Source organism: Carcharhinus amblyrhynchos, chromosome 8 (genome assembly GCF_965287045.1).
Source record: "Carcharhinus amblyrhynchos chromosome 8, sCarAmb.v2.hapA, whole genome shotgun sequence".
Classification (NCBI taxonomy): Eukaryota; Metazoa; Chordata; class Chondrichthyes; order Carcharhiniformes; family Carcharhinidae; genus Carcharhinus; species Carcharhinus amblyrhynchos.
Window position 1 is genome coordinate 28066599 of NC_137331.1, and position 27353 is coordinate 28093951.

The 27353-nt window shown below is 38.8% G+C and overlaps 1 protein-coding gene across 3 annotated transcripts in view; it reads right to left on the reverse strand.

Annotated features, from left to right (window-relative positions):
* Window positions 1–27353, reverse strand: part of rnf19a (ring finger protein 19A, RBR E3 ubiquitin protein ligase) — a 70393-nt gene that overhangs the window by 24631 nt on the left and 18409 nt on the right. The window contains exons 2-4 of one of the 3 annotated variants that reach the window (XM_080193797.1): window positions 12623–13344; window positions 4069–4391; window positions 2156–2297 (exon numbers count right to left, since the gene is read on the reverse strand). In XM_080193797.1, coding sequence (XP_080049923.1) covers window positions 2156–2297; window positions 4069–4391; window positions 12623–13209 — 1052 coding nt within the window. In that variant the 5' untranslated portion in view covers window positions 13210–13344. Of the gene's footprint in view, window positions 1–2155; window positions 2301–4068; window positions 4392–12622; window positions 13345–27353 lie in introns of all 3 variants that reach the window. The other 2 variants (XM_080193798.1, XM_080193796.1) reach the window with 2 other exon arrangements.

Below are 27353 nucleotides of genomic sequence, written 5' to 3' on the forward strand. Positions count from 1 at the left end.
TATTTAGCGAGGCAGCCTCCACCACTTCAACGGGCAGAGAATTCCAGAGATTCACCACCCTTTGAGTGAAGAAGTTCCTCCTCAACTCCGTTCTAAACCGCCTCCCCTTTATCTTGAGGCTGTGCCCCCTAGTCCTACTGTCTTTTTTGAGCGGGAAGAGTGTCTCCACCTCTATCCTATCCATCCCATTCATCATCTTATACGTCTCAATGAGATCTCCCCTCATTCTTCTAAACTCTAACGAGTACAAGCCTAGTTTATTCAGCCTCTCCTCATAGCTCAATCCCCTCAACTCCAGTATCAGCCTAGTAAACCTCCTCTGCACTCCCTCCAGGGCCAAAATATCCTTGCGCAGGTGCGGCGCCCAAAACTGCACACAGTACTCCAGCTGCGGCCTCACCAATGCCCTATACAGCTGCAGCAAGACCTCCCTACTTTTATATTCAATCCCCCTCGCTATGAAGGCCAGCATCCCATTCGCCTTCCTGACCACCTGCTGCACCTGCAAGCTGGGTTTTTGCGACTCATGCACAAGGACCCCGAGGTCCCTCTGCACCGTCGCCTGCTGCAGTTTTTCGCCACGTAAGTAATAGTCCTTCCTACCATTCTTCCAAATACTCCTGCAAGCAGTGTTGCAGAATTTAAAAAACCCAGTCCCATATTGGACATGCCCTGCCAATTCCCCCAAATAATAAATTGCAACTGATGATGCCAGCAGTCTGATGAAGTTTTTAACATACAGGAATGAAGTTAGATTGGGAGTCATCATCAACAGATCCACATAGTGGAAAGTGTCACCAACTACATTGTGACAAATATCCTGATATTAATGAAAGGATTTGTATACCAACACAAGATTTTTATCTAGTCAAATTCCTGTGCATGTAGGGAAGCCAAGCTCAAGAGTAGTCTTCAGATGAGACACATTAGAAACCAAGGGATAACTGACCTGGACATGCAGCTTTAATTCCGTTCTCAGTTTGAAATAAAATTCCATGTTTCCTGTTTAAATTCTTTTGTCCATATTTATAATAGAAACTGCTTATGCAAATTGTTCGTGCTGGAATTACAACCTCCTGTCAGTGGTGGTGCTGCAATATCTCCACTCTCAGGAGTCTAATTACAGCAGAAACTAATAAGCAATTTTCATTCAAAGTATGAACATGGGAATCTATAATGAAAACAACTGGCAAGAAGGGCAGGCAGACAAAAAAAACACACATCAGGTTTCACATGTACATTAAATGACACCTAGTTGTAACATCACCACTACCTCTCCAATCCCTCCATTGCCTAATCTGTCACACTGCTTGTCCATCTTTCAATACTAGGAACTCAGAAGCAAAAGGGCTATCTTACCCTGCTACAAGCTCCATTCCTCAGTCACCAGCACTATCCCTCTTCCAGGCCATCGTCTGAGGCTGATTCGGACTGTTTTCATCCTTAACATCCTGTATAAACTTAGCCAAGTTCCTAACATCACGTTCTCTGATGTTATGCTTATTTCCACTTCCTTAAAAACGCAGGCCTCTATTCATCTACTGTTGAAATCTCACCTGTGCGTTAAATTATCTTTAGACTCAATTAGTCCAACAAACATCTAGTTGGCTTCCCACCATTAGCCTCCTAAACTGGAACTCATCCAAAACTCTGCTACTGGTATCTTAACTCACACCAAGTCCCGTTCAACCATAACTTGTGTTCGCCTATTTAATTAGCTTCAATTCAGTGAGGTCTTGATTTTTAAATTTTTATTGGAGTTTTGTAAGCACTCCATGACACCAACTCTCTTTGTAACCCCCTCTAGCCATACAATGATTTGTATGCATCTTTCCAATTCTGGCTGCTTGCATATCCTGGAAGCTGTGCCATTAGTCATCAAGACGCTAAGCTCTGGAATTCCCTTCTTAAACCTCTCTGCCTTGGATATCTTAATACTTTGACCGAGCTTTTGGTCACCCTTCTACTGTCTTCTTTCATTTAGCACCAAGTTTTGGTTGCTAATACTTTGATGAAATGCCTTTGGACATTTAACTACTTGAAAGCTACTACGTACAGGAAAATTGTTGCCTATATCCTTCACTTAGGAAAACATCTTAGAACAATTGCAATTGTGGAATTACCAGGTTTTCAAGATTTAATGGTGAAGACTTACCTTAAATAGTGAAGGTCAGATATTTCTTTCATACAAAGCCAACAGAACTCACAGCCACATACTGCACAAGTCATATGATTACAGCTTCCATCATTCATTTTTATTATGTATGCTGCACATCGTGGACAAGGTTTAATATCATCTGCTGCAAAAAAAAAAGAGAAACAATGATAAATCACCTTGTTAAAAGAATTATATGAAATGCTTAGCAGAATAGCCCAGCATCGATATATTTCAGACTGAATTAAACAGTGCATAACCAGGGTTGCAAATTCAAACCGCCAGACCTAGCAAATGCATTTCAACTTCTACATGTTCCCTCAACTTTCAGTCATTTATATTTTGGTTCCTGATGTATTATATACGTTATTACCAAAAGATATATTGGTAACATTTCAAAAGTGCTCCACAATAGTCTTTAAAAAAACAATTAAGCTATAGTTCAACATCCCAAATACAGCAATGCCTTAAATGGAGTACTTTTGCGGCATTATAGAAATAAAGCTTTTAGTACTTTATTAAGTTCAATATTAACGTAGCCAAATCACACCACTCATCAGCAAGCCAGAAGGTCTGAATATCCTGAAAATTAATTCTAAAAATCAATTAAAGCCAAAATGGCAATGGCAAGTATATTTTGTTCTACTGTGCCAAAAGATGACCCATGTTGCAATGTTTTATCCACAAAGGCAAGGCAGAGTTCAACAGTACAACGTGGGTGCATGCAAGCATAGAAGCCGTATGTTCATCATCTCGGCTGGACGGGTGTGCTCCAAAAGATTGTGGGGCTGAACTTGCCAACATTCACATTCCATATGCCAGTATTTTGCCCACACTTCACCTGGGAAACCCAGGGTCTGCCTGTTGCAAGTGAGAGCCCTGCTTGTAACATGGGGGCCTGAAGAACAAGGAGATTCATAATAAATCCAGTAATGAATTCAAGCAAAACTGCCTCAACCCAGAGTAGTTAGAACATGGAACTTAATATCACATGGGGCGGTTGAGACGAATAGCACTGTTGAATTTGAGAAGCAAGGTAGTACAAGATGAAGTGAAGTGGGAGAAAGCCTGCATGGGCCAGTTGGATTGAATGCCCCATTTCTGTTCTGTAAACTTGAGTAGCAATGACAGGAGAATGCATCACGTACATGCCATCCATTCAAGGCATGGGGTGGCCCAATCACCCAAATTTCCATTTCGATTTTTCTGGTGCCAGATGCAGCTTCAAGTGTCTTTATAGCTCTACAAAAGTATCTGAAATCACCTCTGCTCCCTTAGTCCATTGTTTGGGTCAGCTCTGTTGAAGAGCCACCTGATTTCCCGTTCGCCCAATGGCTGCTTACAACTTGTCTACAAATGAAATCAAAACCCATGCCAAGAACACTAGGCAGGATGTACAGTGCCTGCCCAACGTCAACACAAAGTAGGAGTTACCCCCACAGTTATATTTTATCACCCTAGATCCACGTGTGTGTTGTAGCCCAGTTTGTATAAATAGATTTTGTAGCAAAGTGACAACTCTGGACAAAAGGAACTCTCTCTAAACTTGGCTCTTGCAAGCTTACAAGTACCTGGCAAGATAAGTTACACAATATTATTGACAACATTACAAATAAATGATATGAGATTGTGTAGCATGATAGTTCAGTACAAAACAATATGTCTCATCTGAAACAATTATTCCTTTTCCCTGCCAGCAAGACAAAACATGTACAAGTAGGCAAGCTCCAACAACACTTTCACAGGTGATTTCAACATCAAAAACCCTTTAGCTCAGTTAATAGCTGTTTAACTATTTATTTTAAAATAGATTTATAGCATTGCACAATTAGGGAAACTACAGCAATTTTGGAAACCTAACAAAAGATGGCAAGCATTTCCATAGGTGGAGATTCCATCAAGAAAACGGTTACCTGTGGAGCGAGATGGCAAAATCTGATTGACCAGGAGGCTGTTTATTTCAGGTAACCCCTTTCTTCCCGAAATCTCATCCTGAACGTATCTACGAAGAGTCCAGTTTTCTGTACCTGCTGCACCAGATTCCTGACTGTAGCTGATTGATGAAGAGCGTATTGTTCTTAATCGCAAACTCTGCGCTCTCTGTTGACGTGCTGCATCACAAGTCTGATTTGGATGCCATATTTGCTTACAGTGGTAACAGAACTCAGTGCCACATCCTTCACGGGCACAAGTGAGTTTTGGACAGCTGGCACAGCCAAACGCTATCACTGCGTAACTGAAAAAAATAAAAATAAATGTCAATGTACAAGAAACAAATTCAGATTCTTACCACCACTATATTTCATTGCAATGTCATAAAATTCTCAATTGTAAACAAGTCACATATGCATCTCTTGTACAAACCTACAACTCCATTTTACCAAGACTTGAAATTACTGCAAAGCAAGTGTGATCAAAACCTTAGCTCCCAAAATTGAGCATTAGACCAAATTACAAATTTGGTTCAGCCACAAATGCACGCTCTAGTTCAGCGATTTCAGTTGTCCACATAAGTAATCATAGTTAACAGGTGTTGACTCATACCTTGCAGAATAGTGCAACCTAAGGATTCATAACATTAACACACCATTGTGACTTTAGCCAGATGTACACTAGCGATGCATGTGATAAAGCAACAGCTGCAATTATGGGCAATTTTAATCTGCAGATAGATTGAAGAAATCAAATTAGTCACAATCCACAGAGGAAGAATTTCTGGAGCGTACATAGGATGATTTTCTGGACCATTTCGTTCAGGAACCAGCTAGAGAACAGACCACCCTAGACTTGACCTTGTATATTGAGAAAGGAATATTTGGCTATCTAGTTGAGAGAGACTCTTTGGGAATGAGTGACCATAATATGATAGAATTCTTCATCAAGATGGAGAGTGGCATAGTTGATTCTGCGACCAGGGTCCTGAAACTTAAAAGGAAACTACGAAGGTATGAGGCGCGAGTTGGCTATGATGGATTGGGAAATGCTACTTAAAGGGACGATGGTGGATAGGCAATGGCAAACCTTCATGAGTGCATGGATGAACTGCAACAATTGGTTATTCCTGTCTGGTGATACAAGTGGCCAAACCACGGTTAAGGGAAAGCAGTGATAGTATTAGATCCAAGAAAGGGGCATACAAATTGGTGAGAATTTGAGCATTGGAAGCAGTTTAAAATTCAGCAAAAGGAGGGCCAAGAATTGATTGAGGAGAAAATAGAATACAAGTGTAAACTGTGGGGAACATATCTATAGAAGACTTTACAGTCAGTTATGTGAAGAGAAAAAGATTGAAGACAAATTTAGGTCCCTTTAGGTCCTGACAAACAGCAATTTATAATGGGGACAAAAATGACTGACAAACAATGTATACTTTGGTTCTGTCTTCACAGAAAAGGGCACAAAGAATATACCAAAAGTGTTGGGCAGCACATGATTTAGAGGGAGGAACTGAAGGAAATCAGTAGTAGTGGAGAAAATGGTACTGGACAAAATGATGGGATTTAAGGCTGATAGATTTGATCGTCTACAGACCGGAGTACTTAAGGAAGTGGTCCAAAAATCTTGGATGCACTGGTGATCATGTTTCAGGATGCTAAGACTCAAACAGTTCCTACAGACTGGAGGTAACCCATTATTTAAAAAGGGGCGGTACAGAGAAAACAGGAAATTATAGACCAGTAAGCCTGATGTCAGTAGTGTGGAGAGTCCACAATCAAAGATTTTATAGCAGAACACTTGGAAAACAGCGGCAGAATCAGACAGAATCAACATGGATTTACGAAAGGGAAACAATGCTTGACAAATTTACTGGAATTCTTTGAGGATGTAACTAGTACAGTTGATGAGGGGGAGCCAGCAAATGTAGTTTACTCTGACTTCCAGAAGGCTTTCAGCAAAGTCCAAAATAAAATAAGAGACCAGCAAGTAAAATTAAAAGCACATGTTTGAGGGTAGCGTGTTGAGATGTTTAGAAAAACTGGTTAGCAAAGTGTAGGGGGAAAAAAAAACCAGGTCTTTTTCCAAGTGGCAGGCAGTGACTAGTGGAGTACCAAAAGGATCAATACTAAGACCCCAGCCATTCACATTGTACATTAATGATTTAGATGAACGAACTAAATGTAGTATCTCAAAATTTGCAGATGACGCAAAGCTGGGTGGGAGGGCGAGCTGTGAGGAGGATACAGAGATGCTGCAGTGTAATTTGGGCTAGCTGAGTGGGCAAATGCGTGGCAGCTGTAATATAATGCAGATAAATGTGAGGTTATTCACTTTCAGAGCAAAAGGGAGGCAGATTATCTGAATAGCTATAAATTGAGCATGGAATGTGCAACAAGACTTATGTCATACACCAGTCACTGAAGGGAAGGTGGTGAAGGTGGCACATGGTAAGTTGGCCTTCATAGCAAGATAGGAAACAGGAGCAAGGATGTCTCACTGCAATTATAAAGAGGACTTTGGTGAGGCCATACGTGGAATATTGCATCCACTTTTAGTCTCCTTATCAGAGAAAGGATCTTCTTGCTCTATAGGAAGAGCGGACAGGGTTACTAGACTGATTCCTGGGATGACAGGACTGAATATGAGTAGACATCGAGTCAGTTAGGGTTATACTCAGAGTTTGAAGAGTGATGGAGACGGGGATGGGGAGAGGCAGATAGATCTCAGAAACCTATAAAATTCTAATAGGACCAGACAGGGTGAATGCAGGAAGAAGGATGTTCCCTATGGTGAGGGTGCCCAGAACCAGGGGTCATTAAGGATTCTGTGTATACCTTCTAGAACTGAGATGAGGAGAAATCTCTTGAGGGTAGTGAGCTTGTGGAGTTAGCTACCATGTGTGATTCCCAAATGGAGATGATAATTAATTCCAAGTATGGCAAACATGCAGTATAGCCCGCATCATGCTTACTTAACTGTCAGTATTAAATTTAAACTTGTATTCTCAGCATTAGACATCCACAGTCATATATAGCTCACAAAAGATGAGCCCTGAGCTCAGAAATCAGACAGGATAGATTGCAAAAGGGCTTCATCAGATGCAAGTTGTTAAAGACAGAAGAATTTGGAACATAAAAGGTGAATTATTTAAAAGGGTGGTCTGACTACATTAAATCACAGGCTTCCTTGCCCTTGTCAAAAATTGGAGCCTTCGGTTTGATTGGTAGGATGGGGAGCATTGATTTGGCTGCAGTCCTCTGAGGAACAGCTGGAAGCAGGTCTCAATTCCAGAATTGCATTGAGTTTTTAGTGCTCATTTCAAAGTAGTCTTCAGTTTTGCTGTCAGTAAAGGTCCATGTTTTACAACTGTATTGACCAATATAAGCAAAGCAAGTACCAAGACAAGTTTCAGTGTATGAGTGAGTGCACAAGATTGTGCGAGATGGTGAGAAGGGGAGAATGTGCAGAATGCAAGAGTCACTGTTAGAGTCAAAGATTTTTACAGCATAGAAAGAAGCCCTTTGGCCCAACGTGTCTGTGCTAGCCAAACATCTATCTACATCCAACCTATTATTGTCTGTTGCATTGTTCAAACATCTCCCTAAAAATTTAACCCATGTTGAAAGGCCAAAATCTAAATCCCTGGATGCAGTGTAGCAAAGCATGAAAATGTCACCTGCCCATCTTTACAAACATTATTAAAAATCTTAAAGACAACACAGAAAACCTTGGAACATTCAACAGCTTTCTGTTCCAAGGCATCAGATTGGTTGCTTTGGGATTAAATAACTAATGGGACTAGAAAAGCAACTGCTTGTATACTGTAGAACTTATGTTTGGCAATGACAATTGGCCTGATGTAGTTTTTGATTCTTATTCCATTATTTGAGCTATAAATCTTGCAACCTACTGGCTCAGTAAAATGGCACATTTCACTGTTAAATCCAAATAAATGCAAGTTATTTTTGATGTTAAAACATCACATTGTATAAAAAAAGATAATTGCAGAAGTGCATGAAACATAACCAGCTTCAGTTATGAGGATTATGCTATGAAAAAAGATGTATTTTTTCTGATGACTCAGGTAATTTGTTCCTTATACACGTAAAGGGGCAAACTACTAATGGAAGATGACTCATTTTTGGTCCTACCAAGGGCTCTACGTTTCTGCTGCAAGTCAATACTATTTCCTGATTGTGCTTGGGGAAAACTGATCACTCCTTCCTTCCCTGATTGCAACTAAAGTAACTACAAGGTGGTATTAGGATTTGCCACAGCTGTGATGTATTCACAATGGAATAATCTCAATATCAACGCTGAGATTCTCAAATAAATTGGCTAAGTAGATACCACAGAATGCCAAGCATCTAAAGAACTGAATCTCTCACTGTAGTTAATCTACGCAGGGGAAAGAAAATAGACAAATGAAAAATGCATTCAGCTTCTTTTAATCCTCTGCATACACCAAATAAATACTGGGTTTCATGCTGTTTAGTGCACACCTACAAATCCCAATTTAAGTCTAAGTTAGAAAAGAAAATCTACATTCATGCATTAGGTGTGTGCTTCAAGGAATCCTTAAAGATTTTCATGTTTAACTGGGAAAAGCTCAAATGCAACCCTCCCTTACAAGAGTTCCTATGTCTATAATCTCAGTTAAAGTGTAAATCAAGCTAAAATGCTATTTAAAGAACCCCCTCCGACCAAACCATTTAACTGTCCAATTTAGGAATATTCTTTAAACTTCCAGAATCTTTTAAGAAATTACTGTAATTTCTAAAAGCATTTTGTGCAATGACAAACATATTAGATGTTCCATTATTCAAGTCTATAATTTAGAGACATTAATATTTTAAAAATGTGCTTTGAAATGAACCAAAGAATTTAACATCCGAAATGCTTCATGTCAACATACTCATTACACACGCTTAATCATCAAGCTATTATAAGTTCATGTTCACATACTCCTAGCTATCTTTGCAAAAGTGAACAATCAGACCAACTGCAATTGCTTATCGTTCAGCAGAACCTGATCTTGTACCACATGGCTCAAGTCTGGTGTCTAAATCCAACGCATCAAGCTTTTTACTGCCTTCTAAATCAATATAAATCTTAAAACCTCCATGAACTGCTCTTTTGGTTAACAGTAGGCACATAGGGTGAATAATATTGTCGTTTTATTATGAAATCAGACCAGTAGATTATTAATCTTGGAAGAGGACTATGTAATTTGGTTAATTACAAGAAGTCCCTTCTCATCACAAATATCTTTAGGCTTGCTGATATCAAAGTTGGGTATATCCTAAGAAGAACAGTAACAATGCAATATGTGAGAAAAAAAAAGGTCAAGCTTTTCCTCGGGAGGAATATCACTAAAGGTTGTTATTTTAGCTTTGTGATAGCAGGAGAAAGAGGGTGACTAGAAGTTCAGTTCAATTACTGAACTGAATGTCTGTATGGACAGGTTTAAATGAATAGTTCAACAGGTTATCTACCAGAAGTGGAAATATAAAGGCAATGAGCACCTCATGCTTGACTAACATTTCCTAATTTTGACATGAAAATGTGCATAACTGCTACATAGCAGGAACGCATAATTGCATTAGTATGGATCCACAATTGCCTATAGTCAGCTGTTCTTCAGCACAAACAATATCATGACTATATTAAAGCTCCCTGAAGTACACAGCAATGTTTCCTGTGCTGGAGATTGTGAGACAAATAAATTTGTTTTTAAGTTACCCTCAAAAGAAGCATTAGTTTTTGTGTTATTTGTATCAGTTCTGAACTTTAAAACTATTCCTGCAAAGTTAAGACTTTTACAAGGAATTACCATTTCTGACGGATTTTATTTTCAGAAATTGTGGTAGAGGGGATTTGGGTGCCCTGATACACGAATCCCAAAAAGCTAGCAAGTAATTGGGAAGACAAATAGAATGCTGGTCTTTGTATGACATTCTCTTTTCAATAAAAGTAACAACAGTTGTCATAGCTGTATGGGACCTTAATGAGATTGCATCAGGAGTACTATGTTCAGTTTTGGTCATCTTAAGGTGGAATAGGATTGTAATGGAAGTGGATCATAGAGTTCACCTAGCTGATTCCTGGGATTGTCTTATAAGAAGAGATCAAGTTAGGCTTCAAGTCACTGGAGTTAAGAATGACCAGTATTAAGAATGAACTGGTAGAGTGGGTGGAGGAAGAGAGTCTAGAATTAAGAGGCAGTTTAAAAACATTGCCAAATTCAAACCAAGTCAAGAAGATTTGTTTTCTCTCAAACAGGTCATTAAACTCTACAATAGTGTGCGTGTGTGCACATGCACAAGAAATCAACACTGATTAATAAATTGAATATAGTTTAATTGATGTACAATTAAGAAACATAGAAAATAGGAGGCCGCCATTTGGCCCATCAAGCCTGCTCCACCATTGTGATCATGGCATATTCTCGCTCTGTCCTCAAACCCCTTGATGCCTTTAGTATCTAGAAAGCTATTTCTTTCTTAAATATAGTGACTTGGTCTCCACAGCCATTTGTGGCAGAAAATTCCATAGGTTTGTCACCCTTGAGTGAAAAAAATTCTCCTCAGTCCTAAATGCCTACTGTGTCCCAAAACCATGACCTCTTGTTCTAGAGCTACCAGCCAATAGAATCATCCCTGTATCCTGCCCTGTCAGAATTTTACATGTTTCAATGACATTCTTCTGAACTATTTTCATATAATAAAACAATTAGAGCACAGGAGGCAGCTGTTTGGTCCATCACTTTTGTGCCAATTCTCTGCAAAGACAACTCAGCTAGTTTCAACCCTCACAGCCCAACAAATGATTCTCTTCAGATAATTACCCAATTTCCATTTGAATGTCATATTTGACTCAGCCTCCGCTGCAATCTTAGTCACTGCATTCCAGATTCTAACTACTCTCTGCCTGGTGCGATCAAATGCCTTTGATTATTCGCCAGTCTTGTTCCTAAAACATTCCAAGCCTATTTTAAAATTCTTACCATTGTTGTCCCATCCCCAATCTCCCCATAGCCTAAGCCTGTTTCTCTTCCAGCCCTACAATCCTTAGATCTCTGTGCTCCTTTAATTCAGGTCTCTTGCACTGATTTTCGTTGCTCCACTTTTGGCAGCCTTAGCTTTAACTACCGCAACCAAAACAGTAGTCATTCCCTCCCTAAAACTGACTACTTCTCCAGCTCTTTCTTCCTCTGATATACTTTAAGAGCTATCCACCTTTGAGAATTTATGCAATGAAAATGCTTATGATCCAGGTTATCTAGAACTACTGGATGTAGAACATTCTATGACAATCACTCATATGCCAATTATATTGGCCTCAACTTCTAAAAACGTAAAAACCTTACTAGATTCTCAGACTTCGCATGGAGACTGAGGTCTTGGCCATGGATCAAGAATGCTATTAAATAAAAATTCAGTACAGTTTCAACTGAACTGCATGCACAAAGCTGAAGGATCAGCCAAGTCAGGGAGCAAGTTTCCATGTCAAAGATTGCATCTAAAACTCATGACCTTCAAAATACATCTTTATAATTGCCCCTCCTTCATTTCTATGTTAATTCAAAAATTTACTAACCTGTTTGTACAGTGTTTCAATTTTGTTTGTAAGACTTTCACTTACAATGACAAGTCATTTTTTAAAAAAAGAACCAAAATTTAAGATCAATCAAGATTGCTAACTTCATATTTGTCTAATGTTGCATTTTCCAAAACAATGAGCTGCTGGAAGTGTCAGGAGCAGAAAGACAAAATATTGCTCTCCAATATCTGGTCTTGTAAACTCACAGAATAGATTGTGTGTGTGTGTGTGTGTGTGTGTGTGTGTGTGTGTGTGTGTGTGTGTGTGTGTGTGTGTGTGCGCGCGCGTGCACGCAGAGTTGAGAGAAATTTGAGACAAGAACAATCACCATAAAATCTGCTGCACAACTCAACTAATGGGTAATTTAGAAGCAGCAAACGTTGGGTTTGATATTCACATTGTCCTTTAGTGAGCTTTTACCAATGGCTAAAGTTACTAATGCTGGTTTTTAAACTATAAAAATCATTCTAAGTTACATATCATATTAATGTGACAATGTTGAACAAAGACACAAAACTTGAGAAAATATTCAGAAATCATGAACTCAAGTGAACTAAATTAATTTTTTTGTAGCATTTTGATCAAATGTTGAATGATTCAGTCAGGAAGTTGACACATGAACAGGGTGTATTCAGAGACTTTCAGGTTTCAAAATGTGGTTTTGGAGGTGTTACATAACTTTGCAGTTGAAAATAAATCAAGTTGCTCTGTTGTGAAAAGAATAAATATTCAACTGACCCAATGAAAATGTTTTATGTAATGATATTAGAGGAACAAGAAGTGCAATATGTATTAGTAGTTAATGCCAAAAAAGTGCTTTATTCTGTTGATAGAATGCATTTAATAACCCAATAGCAGCAATAATTTGAAACGCTAAGTAAAGAACCCTCTTCTCCTCCCCCTTCAACCCACTTAGTGTGGTCTTACCCACAATCTGGAGCAGGGCACCATCTGCAGTCTGGATCTGCCACCAGCCATCGGCGTAGCATAAACTCCTCATATTTCTCCATAAGCACATCATCATTTAAAATTAATTGGATATCGTGGGGATTGAATCGTTCTGTACACTCTGGGCAGCTGATATTGACTCTACTTTCAGAGATTTCTATCCTCAAGTACTGCCGCAAACAGTCTGCGCATGACCTGTGGGGGCAAGTCATAATTTCGGGAAATTTGTCTCGAGGCAGACGCAAAAGGCACAGAGGGCATTCAAGAAAGTCTCCATTTTGCTTGTCAGCAGATGCAGTTGCACTTTCAGAGGAGTCACAAGTTGACAAAATGGAGTTCTTATCATTACATAGTTCTGAATGAATGCTTTCAATACTTGCAATTCCATCAACTCCGCCACTCAAGTCCCTGGACTTTCGTTTTGACTCTTTTTTCCTTCGAAACAAAGACCCGAGTGAAAGTCGACGTTTCTTTGGTGCCTTTTTAACAGAAGGTAAACTAACTGAAGATGCAGAGGACTGTAGATCGCGGTCTGATCCCATTTGCTGATTGCGATGCAAACTCATTTCTCTTGCACCCTCCTTGAGGTTCCAGTCCTGAAAATTGGCTGCAAATTTGAGATATTCCACGTGCTAATCCATGATATTCATCAAATGGGTCATCACAAGGCAGTTTATTAGAAAAAAATGTTCCTGAAATTTCTGTAAAAGAAAACAGGAAACTATTAAATTTTTCAGTCATATATTATACACTGTGCTTCAATATAATCATAGAATCATAATATCATAGAAACCTACAGTGCAGAAAGAGGCCCTTCGGCCCATCAAGTCTGCACCGAACACAATCCCACCCAGGCCCTACCCTGATATCCCTACATACTATGCCCACTAATCCCTCTAGCCTATGCATCCCTAGACACTAAGGGGCAATTTCTTAGCATGGCCAATCAACCTAACCCGCACATCTTTGGACTGTGGGAGGAAACCAGAGCACCCGGAGGAAACCCACACAGGCATGAGGAGAACGTGCAAACTCCACACAGACAGTAACCCGAGCCGGGAATTGAACCCAGGACCCTGGAGCTGTGAAGCAATAGTGCTAACCACTGTGCTACCGTGCCACCCATAAGTCACTTCTGGCATTGCTGGTCACTAACTTTTGTTTGATATGCTTTTAAAAACAAACATTCATGGAAATATGTACATCAACATATTAGGAAGCTAACAAACACTAGTTTAAAAATTAGAACACAAAAGTATGGAGAAAAATCACATTTTTAAATCATGATCAATAATTTTCTAATCAAAAGGAACTTTAGCTGTGATAGGCAATTCTGGTTCATCTCAAACTTCAAACCTAACACAAAAACATCTCCCTGATATAACGATGTCAATTACTGAAAAAATAGGCACTTTGCACTGTGGACCCCCAAATTTGCTGAGATAGAAATCTCAACTGTGGTATGGGGTGGTACCAAGCAGACGGTGAAACATTTCCTCACAGGAAAGTGAGGGGGCAAAGAACGTGAGGGAATTAGCCAGCCTGGTGCAGGTTCGCTTGAAAATGCAGTGAAAAGTGCACGAACGGATCACTTGCTTATCCATACTGAAAATGTTGCAGAATACACAGGAAGAGAATAAAACATACACCCCACTTATTATGAGCATCAACTTTGAGTCTTCTCCAGACTTCCTTTTGCCCTTAAGCATTTAAAGTTGATTCAAACTTTAAAAACTTTATACATATCAAAAATATGTAAACAGCTTTATAAATCCTACTTTTTTCAACAAGACTACACAACCCACAGAGATTATCCAAGCCTCCACTGACAACTATATACATATATGTGCACACAGAAAATGAAAACATTCAAAATACACAATTCTTCTGGTATTTAATGAAGTTTACAAGACAGACATGGTAACTTAAAACCAGCAATACAGTGCTCATCCCTCCACATACAGAATGCTTTGAACTAGAATTGAGACAGGAACTTTGCACACACCCCAGATTAATTGCCAAGGAACTAAAATATCAGAAGCAGTAACTGAAATGAAGGTAAAGCAAAGTAACATAGGGCTCAAAATACCACAGAACCATTAACTGTCAAAAGTGTTTGTTGAAACCATAAATGTAACAGTTCAACAGAAAGTTTCTTAAACAAATAGACTTCCTGCACAAGAAAGCAGAATGCACAGCACAAACACTGGAACACATTCACCATTCCACCAGGCCAGCAGTGTAGATCATTGCTGAATCTTTCTCAACAACAGGCCAACATTAGTAAGCTGTCACAAGACTTTATACCAGTTATTAGATGTGCCAACTTTAATAATCCATTTGTCTTTTCTTACATACGCCTAACCATAGGTGATTCATTCACATTCAGACCACAGGACAGCATGGTTACAATGAGGTTAAACATTGCATCCTGGACCTTGCCGTAATAATGACTGAACATCAGCATTTACCGTCATTACTCTCACAAAACTGACAGTAACGCCTGGCATGCATAAGCACAACCAAACAGAAGTTGTGTTGTTATGTTTCCCCCTGCCTTCACAGAGAAGCTGCTGGAAGTCCTCAAAAATAGAAGTCTCAGCAAACACTTCCACTTCTACACTATTAATTTTGTGAAAATCCTTGAAAAGTTACATCTTGTTAAATTAAGGTCACTGGGTTTTTAATAGCATAGTACTTGGGGACAGTTTCTGACCCTAAAAGTCTATTTTATATTTGTCAAACAAATTTCTCCATTATAATTATTAAAAAAAATCATGGATTTAAGCTTATGATATTTCAACTTCTACACTAATCCCATAAGCATCCAAATCTTTAGTTTGCTGTCTGTAAACAATAAAAGTGTCAGTGGCAATTTTTCTTGGGGCCCATGCTCCTCTATCACATGTACTAGAATTAAATTATTGGGAATGATAAAATCCACACCAGTAGATCTAGATGAGCAGAATTCCAACACAAGCTTTCTTCAGTCACTTTGCAGTGGAATACAAATTCCCAGCCTATAATTAACATGGACCATGAACAAATTATGATTAAACCAAATAGTTGGATGTCATTCTTAATGCAGGACAAACACTGCACAAACTAACCATTAAGCAAAATTCCCACTTGGAAAAAAATGTATTGGTTTTCCAACTAATTGCTCAAAATAGATTGTTACATTTGCCTGATCAGAATTCCTATTTGCAAAGCAGACATGTAGAAATTTGAAAGTGAACAGCCCTGAACCAACTAGACATGTTAAAAGCCGTGGAAAAGAAATTAAGATTCCACCAATTACTCAGTCATTCTTATTACTAAATACTTTTTTTGTTTACATTGGCTAGCCTTGCAGTTGTTCAGTACAGCAACAATGAGGACCCCAAGGGGGAATTGCACAATCCAGTACAATTTAAATCTTCCCAGTCCGTCAAAATTAGCATTTCTTCCTCCCACCCCCCAAAGACAAAGTTGCGTGCATGTAATTTTGCCATAAGGGAAAGATTGCTGGTTGTGATGCCTAAAATTGTGGTTCAACTGTGGGTGTTTAATTGGTTGAGTGAGAGGGCATATTGAAAAATCATCAGGAGAATTCCTCATGATCCATACAATAACCACAAAATAGCAAACTGACATGGATGAGGAAAGTAATTTGGCACTACGGCGGTGACCATCTGTTCGGCTGTCTCTCCTGCTTCCCCATCTTTCAAACCTGCTCCACCATAAGCCATAAAAACACCACAGCGTTGTAACTTCAGTCCCATCTTCCCATGTCTTCCAAGTCCTTTGATTTTCACCTCACTAAACTTGTGATTGCCAACTCCCATTCTTGTTCCCAATAAACAGTAATATTGTAAATGGTTCCTTTTCAACTATTATCTCCCCTTTTCGTCGTACTCAAAAAAAACCTTCAACCCTTGCAAACTACCCCACATTTCCCAACCTTCCTTTACTCCTCAAAAGGCTGGGAAGTTATCACCTGCCAAATCTGAGTCCACAGCTCTTCCATTAGCTTCTGTTCTTGTCACAGCACTGAAACAATCAAACATTCTCGGTGACTGTAGTGCCTTATCCCTCCCACGTTTTTGCAGTCTGACATGGTCAAGCACTCTTGACCAAAGCCTCTTGCCCAGCTTGTTGGGTCAACCCTTGTTTTGTTCTATGCTTACCTACCCAGTCAGAGCCAAGCAGCTAAAAACAATACTAGTGAAAAGTCATAGGTAGGAGAGATCACAATGCCATATTGTTTGACTATTGGGATGCCAAAATCCCGTGAGTTGTTTCTTCTCCTCCTCCTGTAATAAAGCAATGACCCTTTCCATTTAATATTTTTAAAATTAAAAATTATGAATAACTCTTGCCAATCACTGATTTTAAAATCTAGAAATGGATCAAAATGCATAGCAATGAAAAATCAGGACCAAAGAGGAAAAACCAAATAGAAACTATTGCATATAACGGCTAGCATGGTGGCACAGCCCTGCAATACAGTGGTACTTCTGCCTCACCAGGGACCCTGATTCGATTCCCAGTTTGATCATTGTCTTTGTGCCGTTTGCACGTTCTCCATGCCTACATGGGTTGAGCACTCTGGTTTCCTCCCATACTCGAGATGTACAGTTTAGGTGAATTGATCATGCTAAAGTCTCCCTCAGTGTACCCAAACAGGCACCGAAGTGTGGTGATTAGGGGATTTTCCACAGTAAATCCATTGCAGTGTTAATGTAAGCATACTTGTAATACCAATAAATAAATTTTACTTTATGAGGCATCACAATGACAACTACGTACCATGACACTGAACTTTGGCTCCCTTTATCTAGTCTGATTTATATAATTGCATCTGTTTGAAAGTTACTACATCCTTGGCTTTACAGAGAATTCATAAGGATATGATTCATTGGTCTAAGAATCATACCATTTTTAAATAAAGCATTTACAGAAGTATCAGTAAGTTTGCAGTATGAAGTTAGTATCACCACACAAAGCTGAACAGTCACTGCATTCAGATGGTTACCCTACTTGAGTTATAGTGAATTAATATGCAAAGGCTTCAATAAATTTCACTTTACTAAATCACAGATAAGGCTCCCAAATGATTAAAAAAATCAGTGGCTGGGTTAACAGCTATTCTGGATTACCAGTATCAAAAATATTGGCACGTTATAGCGCTGCAGGGAGAAAAGTGTTGGATTTATATAAAGCAGGTAATGTCTTTGTTACGTTTACCCAGTTTGACACAATAAAAATGCATTAAACATCATTACACTCATGCATATCAGCTGCACCACAATTTCTTTCTCAATCTGGGCCATGACAGAGTTTTAGAGAAACCAAAGTACTTAACATGTAAGAAAATTCACCCATTCTGAGCATTCTAACAGTCAATCGACAGAGAATCATGTCAAAGTCAACCGTTTTTCACAATTTGCCCATTTAAATTCCAGTGTGGATCTAGGCTATGGACTAAGCGCTGGAAAAGAGATGAGAATAGATAGGTGCTAAGAATCATAGATGAATACAGCACAGGAACAGGTCCTTAGGCCCAACTTATCCATTTCAACCAGGTTTATCACCATGCAAGACACAATGGGCTGAAGGGCCTCTTTGTGCTGTATGAATATATAACATGACAAAAGCAGAATCATTTGTTTTAGGAATATGCAGTCACATGTTTGGCTAGCATTTGAACACACCTAGTTTTATTTTTTGTAAGTCCACTCCATCACCACATTATACTTCAAATAAACATTAAAAACAGCTCAAAAAATTGATAGGAACATAAAACAAAAATAGGGCATTCTGCTACGCAATCTTCTTCCAACAGATCATGACTGATCAGTACCTCAATTCTACTTACCTGCTTTTCATCAGTTGAGGTGTGCTGCCCCAAATTGAACACTGCATCCTAGATGGGGTCTATTCAAGCTCTTTAGACTGAAGCGTCAGTTTTTCATTAATATTCTAATTTCCTTGTCATTAAGGCCCAATCCATTATCCCTGTCAATTATCTTTCACATCATGAATTGAGTACATGAACACAATCTCCTCCTCTTCAATCAAGAAAATACTGATTTTTTTTAAAAGCACAAATTAAAATTGTGGATGACCAAGCACTTTGCCCTTTTGCTGCAGTTTAGCCCATTTATTTTCTCCATGTATCTTTGTAATGTATTGCTTCCGTTTACACATTGTAAAATGTCTTAGTGTCATTTACAAATTGATATAAAAACTTCACTAATGTACATGGCAAGAAATCTATTCTAGTAGCGATCAGAAGAAAGTTTTATGTTCTTACATTCTTATAACATCAAATGTCACTATGTGCAATCGGAGGCATTTCCTTTGATCGTGGTTCTGTCACGTTCCTGCCAACCAATTACCAATCCACATCAAGGCATACTCCAAATTGTGTGGATTTTACCTTTCTTCCATTTTTGAGGTGTAGGCATCATTGACAAGATCATTTATTAACCGCAACAGCCCCTCGAGAAGACTGTGGCGTAAGTATAGCCAATGCTGTTAAAGGGGAATTACCAGCATTTCAGCCAAGCAACAAAAACAACAATTTCCAAATGCGAATGGTGAGCAACAAGGAAAAGGAGCTTGGTGGTGCCCCCATGGCTACCCTTGTTGGAGACCCCATGTTTGGGAGATGCTGTCAATGAAACCTTGGCAAGCAATGCAGTGCAGTCAAGAGATGGTACACAGCCAAGGTGCACCAGTGATCAAGGGAGTGAATGCTTAATCTGGTGTATGGGGTACCAATCAAGCTAGCTGCTTTATCCTGGCTAGTACCAAGCTTGTGTTGTTGCAGCAGCACTTATCCAGGCAAGTGAAGAGTATGCAATCTCATGCCTTACTTGTGCCTTTGGACAGACAGAAGGCAATTTAGTTCCTCTTTTAGTTACATTTCTTACAGGGCTGAACCAGTTAAGATTCTCAAGTTATTTCATTGATGATAACTGCTACAAGCCAATCAAGTCCCAGTCTATACACTTCATGTTTGTGCTTTCAGATAGTGCTGACTTCTGGTCCAGAGTGGGGATCAATGCTTTGCTTCTGTGCTAACATCACCACTCACTTGGTCTTTTATTCCATGACATCTTTATTATTTTATCACCCTGACCTCTGTTCTGTCACTGATCTTCCTTTTGTTTCATATGACCCTCCCTTCTTTTTGAACAGCATAAAATCCATCACATTCCAATTTTGCACAAGTCATATTGGACTCAAAACATTAACCATTTCTCTCTACAAATGCTGTTAGACCTGAGATTTTCCAGCAGTTTCCATTTTTTTATTCAGATTCTTCCTTATCCACCATATTTGTGGCTTCTGCAAAAATTAAGTTAGATCTGACAGAAACTACCATTCAAAAATCTATGCTGACTCACTGACCAGCTGATACTTGTTCTGGTGTTTGGTCACCATCTGAGGATGATTCCAGTATCTTCCCAGAACTGATGCTAAATTGGCAGGATCATAGTTACACACTTTATTTCCTCTCTTAAGTAAAAGGTGACATTTGCCTACTTGAATCCAACAGCACAAATCCCAAACCTATAAAGCTTTAGCAGCAATTTCTTCATTTAAGGTTTAAACATTCACGTTTGAGAGATTTGTCCATCTTATGTCTCATTATTCCCTCCCATTATCTTCTTTGGTTTATACTTATCCACTAAATTCCTTCGACTAATTTTAAGTGCCTCTGTACTACTGATAATTTGTCTTCTCCCATGAAACCAATTACACAATACTCGTTTAACAATTTTTTTATTATTGTTCATTATAATAAAGTCTGCATTTCCAATTAATGAACCCACATTCCTCTTTACCACTTTTTGTTTTAATAGATTTTTAGTCATCTTTGACCTCCCTTGTAATTTCTTTTCATACTACTTTGTTTCACTTTATGATTCTCTTTTTATCCCTCAAGGTGTCAGCATTAGCCCAGTGATAGGAATCTTGCCCAACTCAGAAGGTCGTATGTGATAGGTCACTCCAGAGACTTGCATGTGTAATCAAGGGTGACACTTGGGAGTGCTGCACAGCCAGGGGTACTGTCTTTTAGATAAGATATCTGCTCCTCTTTGGTCAGGGCAAAATAATTAACAGCTTGATCACACAATGACATCCAAAGAACAGGGAACTTTGCTTCAATTCCTTCAATAAATACCTCGACACAAACATATCTAATCAGGCATCACTGCTCCATGAGCCTTCATCATGTGCAAATCAAGAACTACCATTCAAAAATCTACGCTGACTCACTGACCTGCTGATACTTGTTCTGGTGCTTAGTCACCGTCTGAGGATGATTCCAGTATCTTCCCAGAACTGATGCTAAATTGGCAGGTTTATAGTTACACACTATTTCCTCTCTTAAGTAATGAGGTGACATTTGTCTACTTCAATCCAACAGCACAAATCCCAAACCTAGAATGCTTTAGCAGCAATTTCTTCATTTTTTAATGTTTAAACATTCAGGCTTGAGAGCGTTATGCATTTTATGTCTCATAATTCCCTCCCATTATCTTCTTGGTTTTATACTTATTCTCTAAGTTTCTTTGACTAATTTTAAGTGCCTCTGCACTGCTGAGTTTTGTTACATTAGAAGAGTGATTTAGAAGTATACCATTGGCTGTAAAGTGCTTTGGGGCATCCAAAACTCATGAAAGGTGTTATTATACATGTAACTCAAAAAAAAAACCATAACTGTCCAAGTCCATGGATTTTCTTTGTGTAAGCCTTCTGATAATGCATCTTAGCTCTGTTGATGATTACTTAACTACATAATTGGAACTTCTGCTATTATTGATTTTATAACTGGAGTTCTCCAAATACTTCTGAAGGTTTAATCAGTTCAGCCTAGTTTACTGTAACCAATGGATTTTTCAGCTCCCAAATGTTCCTTACTTAAATGTAAAACTTAGTTTTTGATTTTTTCCTTCACTCTCAAACTTAATGAGGTCAAACATTCCCAAATAAAGATTTTTAACCAATTCTGGTTTGTTACCAAATCTAGCTTTACTTGTTCCCTTGTTGGTCCTAAAGCACATTGTTCTAGAAAACATCAATTTTCCTACGCAAGTGGTCTATACAAGTATATGTAAGAATTAAAATCTCTCACAATAACCACACTGGCCACCATGTAGCGTAAACAATCCTCTCTCTGCTCTCTTGGCACTTCTACAAACACCATTCCCAATCCTGCCACCATATCACAGTTGCGATAGTCTGCAGATCCACCAAAATATTGCACATTTTGCTGTTTATTAAATTTTATGTAAGTGAAAACACTGATGAAAGTTATGAGCAGGAATATGCATTTGATCCTTTGAACATGCCCCTCAATTCAATATAAATCAATCATGTTGATCTTCCATCTCAACCTGATCACTTTCTAAAACCCCTTATTTGGGCTGCTTCTCATTTCCAATTTTCCTACAGTATCTTGAGGTCCTATAGCCTGTAAATTTAAATCTCCAATTATTTCCAACTTCTTCCCAAATCTCAGTCATAGCTACCATAGTGCACCCATTAAGCCAAATTTGACCTTGTAATTCACTTGTTTAATTTCTTATGCTACATTCATTTGTGTCAAACTGCTAATTTTTATAACCCTGCCCATATGCTGTTCTGGCCATCTTCTCATAGCTTTAAATACGCTATGGCAATTGTCCCCTCTTAAAGCAAAGAAGCAAAGGTCAATTTGGCATTGATTTCCAGGATCGTAACCACAAATTTGCTTTAAAAACAGTTGGAAAAAGACAGCATCACTCCTTCACCTACATATAATGCTCTAATGGAATAAATGCTTGCCCCAAAATACCTTACATGCAGTAACAGCAATTTGCTTTTACCTTTAATGTAGAAAAATATCTTGTGGCTCTTCACTGTAAATCAGACAAAAAATGGTTAACAAGCTAAAAGCTGTGTTACTTCTAGAGTACAGTCAATTGTTGTTTTGTAGGTACAGACAACAGCTGACTTCCTCACAGCAAGAATTACTGATTAATAAGATCTGGTTGGTTGAAAGAGAGGAACATTGGCCAGAATGCAAGAACTTCCTGCTTCTCAAAACAAAAGCCCCACATGAACAATTTCTCAGTTTGATGTTTCACCCACCTCCATCAATACTGCAGGGTCTCACGTCATAAAATGAAAATTGAGCCTGACTCAAAGGCAAGGATGGTAGCAGAGTCACGCTGAGTCATAACTTTTAATCAAAAGTTAGACTGCTGTGAGCATAAATACTGCCAAAACCCAGCTAGAAATAAACATCACTGTTAAATAGTGCTGGTTTCAAAATGCAAATAGAAAACCTCAATCAAAACAAACAGATAAAATAAAATTGAAATTCAGATGAAATACCTTCATATGTACTTAAAGCTGTAAACCAATATCAGGAGGTCAGCAAACCTACTTTGGTGTTATGGCCACATATAGCCCCCGATTAGATTACCACCTTGTAATTCACTTAAAAGGAAATCATCTTCCTTTTAAAACAGATACGCATTTGCTGCCAGAGTAGAGACTAATTGCAAGTTTCTCGCTAACAGAGAATTTAAATAAAGGTGCAGTTGCAAGAATACTAAAGCATAATTCAGCTGCAACATATTTACCTAACAAATTTAAATTCCACATAATACTATTCTCTTTTACATAAGCTGCTTGATTTATTCTGAATTTTCTACTTTATTTCAGCATTTGCAGTTTTCCATGTACAGTACCTGGATGCTGTAGAAGTTTAGATATATTTTGTTATGAATAAATGCCAGAGATTAATTCTAGATTTATGGAAAAGTTTATATCTAGTCCCATTTGCTCACAAGTAAGAGAAAGATAGTGTTCTGCTTAAATGTTGCATACACTTCATTTCACAGCACAAAATTTCAACTGTTAAAAGGATATGAAAATTTCAGAATGAAAACTACAATCACCTAAATTCAGTCAAACATACCCAATGCTCAATTGCTCTGAACTTAAACGAGCTTGTGAAATTCATTTAATCAGTTGCTGAGTAAGATTGTCTAAGATTTGTATGAAAGACTTGGCTAGAAATGCATTCAGACATATTCATTATATGCTCCACATATACTACTTAGCAACATTCCTAATGTAAACTTATTACTTGAGTTTGGATCGTAGTGAACCAAAAAGGCACGCACTTCCAAGAATGCGCAGACTAAAGCCACAAAGTACTGAGAAACCCTATTCCATGTCAGTTTCATTTTTCTGCAGAACTGATGTACAACTGAAAAATGAAACTTAAGTTACCATTACAAGTCTTGGCCATTTTATTTACACAACATTAAATTTAATACACTCTAATATAATGCAGTTTTAAAAAGCAGTAGAGTCCAAAACCAAAGTGAATCAACTTATTAGTTCCTGATTTATTTTGTCTTCTTTGTTCCAGGTAGAAAGTTGTGCGAAATATGGCAGGCAGAGACTCGTGTGGAACATAAACACCAGCACAGACCAATACAGTCAAGTGCCCTGTTTCTTTTGCAAATTCTATTTAATTGAGTTCAACATGGCGTATTGTAGACTTCATCTATATTTTTAATTCGGGAAATTTATTTCAAATAAACTCTCAAATGTCCAACATACTTGAAATACACTGATGATCTTCCAAATGCAGGAAGACCTATAAAACTTATTGGTCGAACAAACACTTCTTGAGCACCTTTAACTATTACCAGTCATGCCTTCAACTGCCTGGGCCTTAAATTCTAGAATTTTCTACCAAAACCATTCTACATTTCTCCTATTAGATTCTCCTTAAAATCTATACCTTTGACCAAGCTTTTTGTCATCTCTCCCAATACCCCCACATTTGACTCAGTTGCAAGACTTTGCTAGAAAACAGTCTTGTGAAGTGCTTTCGAACGTTTTACCACGTTAAAGGTGCTACATAAATCCAAGTTATTGTTGCGGAAAACTGTCCATGATTCTCCAAGGTGTAACCAGATAAAAATGAAACTTGCAGCAGGAAAAGTAGACTATAAATGGCGATTAAAGATTTAATTGAAGATGTGGGTTTAAAGGGCAGGGGGTGGGGGAAGCCTTAAAAGTGAAAGAGGTTGGAAGGCAGGTGGGTTTAGGGAAACGCTTCAAGGGCTTGGCTCTCCACAGTTTTCAGAGAAGTATGTTTCACAGATATCATGTTACCTCTGCACAGCAACTTAGATGTTCAGTAGTTGACCCCCATGAAATCACCACATGTGCAGCAGTGCAAAAAAGTCATTTAAATATATCACATGCACTCCCCCAAAATATTAGAGGGCACATTGCTAACAATAAGCAACTGATGGTCTCCAGAAGCAGTTTTTCTTTACAAAGAGTGGAGGAGACATGATTGCCAATGCAAATGGATGAGGATTAGTTTAGTTGCTCTGAGCCATTAAAAGGAATAGGGTGTTTAAAAAACTATTAACCCAAGAAAGGGAAGTGAAGGAGGGTACAGGATACTGGCACAGCTGGTCTCTCAACAGCACCAACTGCACTGCCAGACCACACATTGCAGAAACAGCCAGAAATAGTTCTCTATAATCCCCATACTCTACTATAACTAGCACTGACCTCAGAGAAGGTTGCCATACTGATCAACTTTAATGTAGAAATGGATTTACAAAACTGATTCATACTTCAGTCAGGTTACAAAAAAGCAAGTGACAGACAACTGGAAAGTGAACAAAGGTTTCATTGTAGCATTCCTCAGCTGAGAAACCAAGTATGATCTCAACTGGTGAATCAGCATTTCACAATCTATATTTTTTTTACAACTTCCCTATTTGCTCCACAATGTTATTGGAACTCAAATCTATACTTTACCAGGTGACCATTTTTTTTCTTTAATTCATGATATGTTCTGCATGGATCACAATCCTCCAGTTATGGATGCAGCATTGACCTACTCACAGGACTCCAGTGATTACCCTCATGCTTTGGGACAAGTTAAGCTGCATTCAATATCTTCTCCCAGATGCTTGGTCATCACTGTTCACATGATGAGATCCAAGTTAGTCTATGCTAATTCTATTCCAATGTCCTTTCCAACAATCTTAAATGTTGTTATGTAGAGCTTCTTTAGCGTCCAAATGAAAGAAGGCACCTTCCTAATGTAACACTGAATCATACAGAGCAAAATAATCAACCCTCAGTCCTGATTACCACCATCACATTAGCAGTTGGAGCTCTACAATTGAGCCCAGCACCAAGGGCTAAGGAAAAATATAAAATTAACCAATTTTATCACTTACCTGACAACTGCTAATGAAAATAATTTTTAAAATTTTTTCCACAAGGTGAGGGTGGTGGCTGGCAAGGTCATCATTTGCTGCTCATTATCTTCTTGAACCACTGCAGTCCATGGAATAGATATACCCAGACCACTGTTCGGAAGACAGTTCCATTAATCTGACCCACTTATAGTGAAGGAGTGTCACAGTTAAGTCAGGAGGCTGTACGGTCTGGATTGAGGAATTGCAGGTGGTGGCACTCATTTGTGCCTGCTGTCCTTACCCTTCTAGGTGGTAGGGATTATGGGTTTGGTGGGTGCTGTCAAAGGTGCCTTAGTGAGCATCTTGCATAGAGTACACAATGCTGCCACTATGTATCAGTTGTGAAGGGAGTACAAGCAAGGTGGTGGATGGGATGCCAATTAAGCATGCTGCTTTGTCCTGGATGCTGTAAAGCTTCTCAACTGTTTGTAGAGCCACATGTAGCCAACCAACTGGACAGCACTGGATCATATTCCTGACTTGAGCATCTTATAGATTGTGGACAGACTTTGTGGAATCAGATTGGAGTTACTCACCACAGAATTCCCAGCCTCAGATCTCTTATAGACACAGTATTTATATGGCTAATCCAATTAAGTTTTTGGTTAATGGTTAAAAACTTCACCACACCCAGAACGTGTTGGGGCTGACCATTGCCTGGCACTTGCATGCTGCGAATACTGACCGCTCTCAATACAAGCCTGAATGTTGTCATGCTGCATTTGGACACAGGCAAATGCAGTATCTGAGGACTCATGAATGGCACTGAGTATTGTGCAATCTTAAGCAAACAACCCCACTCTGGCCTTATGATTGAAGATGGTTGGTACTGAGGGCACTACCTTGAGGAACAGTTACTTCAATGTCCAACAATCACAGTCATCTTTCTTTCTGCTGGTTATGCCTCAAATCATTGGAGAGTCTTCCACCATTCTCATAAATTTTACATTTTCCTGGATCTTCACTAATTCTTGATATATATGGGAAGTGAATCAAATTAGAAGACTGGCATCTGTGATGCTGGAGAACAGGCATGTATGGGCACCAATGGCATCAGCTCTCATCAAGGAGTTCACGTATTTGAGAAAGGAAGCAGAAAATTGGGAAGAAAGCAAGTAGACTATTACAATTCAGGGTAACATTTGCCTATAATTATTGTCTTTACACCCATTTTGAAAAGAACTTAAGGATTTGAAACAGACTTTACAACAGGCTACAGAGTCCAATGGAGGTGCTCAGGAATTCAATGTGCATGCTTAGCATTCCAGCTGAAGAACATGTACTCCCAAAATAAAGCACAAGCAGACCACCTGCTTGAAATCTACAGGGCTCGCCTCAACTTTATGCCCAAGGACAGGACAATGATTGGGGCTGAATGTGAGTTTGTCCTTGAGCACATAAGATATTTTACGACTATA